Raw genomic sequence first — 6,357 nt, 5'->3', positions numbered from 1 at the left:
CGCCTAACTTAAAAGTGGGCATTTATAGTATCAATCGCAGTAAATTAAGGCATGCTGCTTTCATGTAAAACTCTAACACAATTGTTGTTCATGGGAAATTATCATAAACTTACTTCGGTATACCTTCAATGAAAAAAAAAAGAGTGAAATTTCCTCATATTGCTGAACTCTTTGACTGATTGCGGCCATTCATTCAAACAATAATTGAAGATGCTCTTTCAATATGCCAGACAGCTAGGAACATGACAATCAGGGTATTAAAGTACCATTCAGTGACCGGTCGAAAACTGGTGTCGAAAAATCGAATATTGCGTGGAAATCCCGTCGCTTGTCGCCTATTCCAACGGAAAAATGAATAAAATATCAATATCCTATTTTCAACTGAAAATGAAACACAGGATAATGGATTTGCTCTTAAATTCTGTTTTTCACGTGTCATTATGATGAAATGTCAAAAAATGACTCAAATTCCTATTTTCTGAACTTTTCAAAAAATAGGAAATGGAAAACAGGATATCGGTTCGATATTCGTTTTTCCATTTTCCATTGCAACGAGCGACGGGATATTGAAGACCGCCCCCAACGGCCACTTTATTTAGACACATAAATCAGTGGTACGGTTCGGTATTATTCAGCGTCTAGATGAAGAAGACTACACCTTGGCTACGACCTACGATATGCTACGCACCTCATCAAACTATCCAGCAGGCACATGGCGTGTAACTCTTTGTAGCGACGTGCTCTGCTGCGAAACGACAAGTTTGTAGAGACTTCCTACCGTAATTATGCGATATTTCCATCTACTGAAAACCTTTTTCTTCTCCGACTGAAACTGATATGAACTAAGAAAATAGTTTTAGATGAAATCCTCGAATTTCAACAACTTCACCAATCATAATGTCGGTGAAAACCGTGAGAAAGGAGTTGCGTTTCCTTTGTCACTGTACCAGGACAACAGGGAGAATAGTACCAATCAAAGCTTTTCTTGGGGGGGGGGGGGGGGGGGGGGGATGGAACTGGTAAATCATTCAATGTAGGCCGTTCTCATTTCCAAACCTATTCAGCAATTCTATATAATTATAGAGACTCTGTTTTGAATTTGTTTATTATTTATGACCAGACCATTGCGCTACATACTTCGTTCTAATTTTCTTTTTTTTCTTATTATGCAAACATCTAAGATTAGTCTAACAAATTTATAATCATATTCTACACAATGTATACACCAAGTGCTCAAAAAAACAATTGCTTTCACCGGACCCAAATTCTGGAATGATCTTCCCGCAGATGTAGTCAAATGTTCTTCTCTCTTTTATATTTCAAACAAAAAATCAAATTAATGTTACTTAATGAGTATAACTTGCCTGATTAGAATTATGTAACCTGTTATTTTACATTATTCTCTTTCAATGCATGGGGGATCAATTTGAAGTGTACGTTTGCTTTATACCTCTGGTTTCAGCTTTTATGTGTTTATGCTCCCATATAATTACTGCGCTATCACTCATACTTTGAACTCGTTGTATAGGTCATGCTCGTATACCAGTGTATTTTCATGCTGTCTTTTATCAATCAGCACTTATTCCCTTCCTTTTCTCTTTTTTCTTTTCTTTCTCTTTTCTTTTACTTCTTCTGCTCTTTGCACCTTGCTGTTTTAGCTTTCAATTATAGTTTCGTCATTAGTACTTTGTGTCCTATCTCCATTGTAAAACGAATTTACATCGATACTTTTTCCCCCGGAACACGAAGTTACAAGCTTTACTTTTGCGGTTCTTTCGTATTTCACATGTTATAGAGAATTGTCTTTTATGTATACATAATATGCTGAGACACTTTCTTGTAATGACCAACCTTATATCATATTTTGACGGTATTTTGCTAATTGCTCGTTTCTATTTTTGTTCTTTTTTGTTAAGTGTAGGCCCTACATGTATACAGATGTGATGTGAAATTATGAAAATAAACAGCTGGAACTGTTCACTGTGTCTCAAGGGTAAGACAAGTGCAGTTTCAGTAATTCAAAATTAAAATTCAAAAATGCAAAAGGTAGAGCTATGAAGACGTTAATGGCTGAAATTTCATGTTCGATTATGGCGGATTCAGTGCTGCCCTGATCGGGGGAGGGGTGAAGGGTAGGAGGGATTTTCTACATTTTCTGCATCGTGTTGAAAAATCTATGACGGATTTTCACCAAACGTTGGAGGTAACATCCCTTTATAGGGTAATAGAATCCAACTTTGTTCGAAGGGGCAACAAGCCCAATTTCCTCCTTCCCCTCCCTCCCCCCACCCAAAAAAGTGGGGACTATGAGGAGGGCCGACACTCCTGCCGCCATCCATTATACGCAGACTTGATATTTCATCAATGTAGGCCTACCTTCTAAAATGTGATAAAATCATTATGTTGTATCACTGGTGGTTGTTCAGAAAATGTCTCATTCTGTCATGTGTAGGTTATAGCTAAAATTTTTAATTCTACCTGAACGACCCCACCCTCTCGTCTTGGCCCCGTTCAAGGGTCTAAGATGGGGGGGGGGGGGGGGCTTCACCTCCTCCCATCTTAGGGGTAAGCGGTGCTCATTTAAACAAAACGAGGTCCTATCATCCGATAAAAACCCTACCTTTGCAACTGATTGACAACTTGCCCTACATCTACGTAAAAGCACTGAATTGTTCAGTGTTTAGTAGTAGCAATGATAAAAAAAAAATCAAGGGCGTAAATACTCGAGCAGGATTCGAACCTACGACCTCCTGATGTCTGGGAGATCTCAATAGGAGATCAGGAGGTCGTAGGTTCGAATCCTGCTCGAGTATGTACGCCCATGATTTTTTTTTTTTATCATTGCTACTACTAAACACTGAACAATTCAGTGCTTTTACGTCGATATAGGGCAATTTGTCAATCAGTTGCAATGAAAACATCTCGACGGAAAAATTCCATGAATTTGAATACCCTACCTACCAAGTTTGCGAATATCTGCTGTACGGGTTTAAAAAAGAAGCTACAAATGTGAAATTTACCTTAATATAGCTCAATCACTTCTGTAGAAAAGATTTCTTATTCTTAAAAGCTGAAGTGGGATTCTATTAACCCCAGGGATGCGTCCTAAGTTTTCAAAAAGAAGCTGAAAATGTGAAAATTACGCCTCCGTCCTGCCCCCCCCCCCCTCCTTAGGCATCTCCTCATCTGCCAAAGCTAACTTAAGTCTATACATGCATAAAATATAACTTACAACTAAATCACCGTATCATCTCGTTCATTTCTAGTTAAAATGAAACTTTTATTTCCATAAACATTCCCCTAAAATTCAGGCCTTCGTCTCACCCCAACCCTCCCCCCTCCCCCCTCCCCCTTCCCCCTTCCCCCCTCCCCCCCCCCCCCCCACTTGTTGCCCCTTCTAACAAAGTTGGATTCTATTACCCTGGGGATGCTATCTCCCACGTTTGACGAAAATCTGTCATAGCTTCTTTTTTTTAAGAAGATGCTGAAAGTGTGAAAATTCCGCCTCCTACTGCATGGTCCTACCCCACTCCACCCCCCCCCCCCCTATCAGGGCACCCTGTATATCCGCCATATTCAGACATGACATTTCAGTCATTAAAGTCTTCATATAGCACTAACTTAGCTCTATCTTTTTTTTTTTCTGTTCGACAGAAGAAGATTTAAAAATAAAAAATCCAGAGATTAGGAACTCAGAGACTTCTGATCACCCCCCCCCCCACACCAAAAAAAAAAACAAAACAAAACAAACAAACTAAATGTATTATTCCTGTCAGTTGTTTTATAGCACAGTGGCAACGGATTCATACGAGCGAAACGCAACTCCTTTTTCACGGTTTTCACCGATATTATGATTGGTGAAGTTGTTTAAATATGAAAATTTCATCTGAAACTATTTTTTCAGTTCATCAAAGTTTCTGTCGGAGAAGAATGTGGTTTTCTGTAGACGAAAATATCGCGTACGATCGAAAGTCTCTACAAACTTGTCGTTTCGCAGCAAAGCTTGCTGCACATCGCCACGAAAAACTAAACAACCTCATATGCCTGCATAAGCTCACCATCAGGGAAAACTTGACATCTTGTATCCTTAAAGTAATTTGTTTGCTTTGTTTGTTTATCTGTTATCACTTGTATTGTATTGCAAATGTCGAATAAATAATGATAATAATGATAACAATAATAACTTCGTTTTATGTTCACCTGTATTATTTCTTATTATGTGCAAACATCTAAGATTAGATTCACAAATTTATACACAAAACACAACACACCAAATGAAATCCTCTGTTGGTTACGATTGGAGGCTATTGAGTGTATCATTCACTCCCCCTTCCTTGGGGGACTCTACCGTATTTTGCGAAAAGCCTTCTTTCCTCTCCTTGGCACTGAGGTTCAACTTTAGGATTCCGCCTAGAAGAACCAGGCGCGGTTTTTGTTCCTCCGAATTAGGTTACTGCGCAGCATGCACCTAAAATTTCAGAAGCGTTGACAGACTCGAATAATTTCCGATCCTTTGATTTCGATTTTATTGCTTCCTTTTGAGAGCCGAATAGCAACGATCATTTTGATCGTTTAACGGAACACATTACGCTTCCTTATTTACACGGCCCATTTGAGCGCCGAACGGGAGAACTTTTTGTTCTGTTTTATGGAATATTTTGGTCCATTTTCGCACTTAGCGAAATGTTGAGAGCCAGATTAATATTGGCCGATGCCGATTTGAGAGCATCAACTGTTCATAAAGCACATCCTTTTCTGGTGCCACAGTTCTCAGAGTTTTACTATCTTGAAGTTACGTCCTTCGGAATTTGCATGTCTTCCCCTTCCGTACTTTCTTTGGCGTTTCTCGAGAGCGCGTGGTATGCTCAACCCAATTGCAGGGTGTTCACAAAATTCAACGTTTTCACGCGTCATGATTTCATTATGTCTGTGCGTGTGTCATCCGTATGCGTGTATGAGCGAGATATAGAAAATAAATGAACTTTCTTTCGGAGTGAGAGCGTAGCGGTAACGGAGAGAGAAAGTGGAATTTATTTTCGCTAGTGAGCGCATACCTCTTCCTTCTGTTGCGCATTTTTTTTTTGTTGCGTAATATTGTTCGCATTCTCCTCCTCGCCTGCTTATATATTCTCCTAGTTAGCCTTTCAGTCTTCATTCTCGGTCGAGCATTCCACCATCACTCCCACCCAGCATACCCCTCCCTTGCACTTAATGTTTGTCTTCCATATACTTTAGTATACTGATATTTTTACAAGTTTGCTTTGATCATGTTGATCATCACATTTATGCTATTTTTATATTCCGCAAGATTGTTCCCAAGCAAGGTTGCTGGTCTGTCGTTCTTTTTTCCTTCTTGATTTCACAGGCGAATGAGCTAAGTACACCGCTTCCTTACACGATCCAGCCCTGCAACGTCTGGCAGCCGTAGATCTTCCAGCACTCCTCGCATCTTCCAAAGCCGATTCCACCACAAGGCTCTATCTCACGTATTGGAGAAAATGGGAGGCTTGGACAACCTCGCATCCAAGCATTCCAGCTTTCCCGGTCGCCCCCTTTCACCTTTCCCTCTACCTGGCGCACCTGGCAGCTACCGGTCCCAAGTCCGTCGCAGACCCAACAATAGCCGCCATCAAGTGGATTCACAGTTTAGCAGGTTTTCCGTCGCCCACCGACGATCCCATGGTCAAGACTGCCCTTCAGGGTTTCAAGCGCCTACATTCTTCTCCAACCTCACGCAAGTTACCGTCATCTCCCCATATTTTGCGAGAAATCTGGAAAGTGCACGGCCAAGCCAACGCGTCTTTGGCGGATCTCCGGATCCCGTTCATTTCCTTTATCTCCTACGCCGGATTCCTGCGTTTTGACGATCTCAAAAAGGTATCTCGAAAAAGCTGCACCTTCTCGCAGGAATGTCTTAGTATCCACCTACCAAGTTCGAAATCGGATCAATTCAGACAAGGTAGCGACATAGTCATCGCCAGGACAGGCAAGGACACCTGTCCAGTTCGCGTAGCGGAGCGCTATTTTGCCGCTCTCGGTGATCCTCTAGATTGTCCCCTCCCAGCTCTTCGTAGGTTGCAGGTCTCCAAGCGCGGCCTGATTCCCACCTCTCATCCTTTAAGTTACTCTCGCACTCGCGAGATCATATTGGATGCCATTAAGCCTTTCGTGCACGACATCTCAAGGTACGGGCTTCACAGTATGAGGTCCGGCGGCGCTACAGCCGCATTCAATGCTCACGTTCCTACTTTTTTGATTTCTAGGCAGGGTAGATGGAGCTCCGATAAGGCTCGCAATAAATACGTGCAAATTGATTTAGAGTCCAAGCTATTAGCTTCTACCTCTCTCGGCATTTAA

At 41.3% G+C, this 6,357-nt stretch overlaps 1 protein-coding gene across 1 annotated transcript; it reads left to right on the top strand.

Annotated features, from left to right (window-relative positions):
* Positions 1-2,080: 2,080 nt before the first annotated feature.
* LOC139712519 (integrase/recombinase xerD homolog) lies at positions 2,081-6,357 on the top strand. The gene is made up of 2 exons (XM_071624334.1): positions 2,081-2,132; positions 5,405-6,357. Exons 1-2 carry the CDS (start codon positions 2,081-2,083, stop codon positions 6,355-6,357), a joined length of 1,005 nt encoding a protein of 334 aa, XP_071480435.1.

Source organism: Diadema antillarum, unplaced genomic scaffold (assembly GCF_040938485.1).
Source record: "Diadema antillarum isolate AM-2024a unplaced genomic scaffold, OU_Dant_1.0 seq00001815_RagTag, whole genome shotgun sequence".
Taxonomy (NCBI): domain Eukaryota; kingdom Metazoa; phylum Echinodermata; class Echinoidea; order Diadematoida; family Diadematidae; genus Diadema; species Diadema antillarum.
The sequence above is the reverse complement of the archived record's forward strand: the minus strand, read 5'-3'. Positions and strand labels throughout refer to the sequence as shown.

Excerpts from the sequence above, each read along its gene's own strand:
- LOC139712519 (XM_071624334.1), top strand. The coding sequence starts at position 2,081 with ATGTTCGATTATGGCGGATTCAGTGCTGCCCTGATCGGGGGAGGGGTG. Across the intron at positions 2,133-5,404 it reads GATCGGGGGAGGGGTGAAGG|CCCTGCAACGTCTGGCAGCC; the intron begins GTAGGAGGGATT and ends TACACGATCCAG.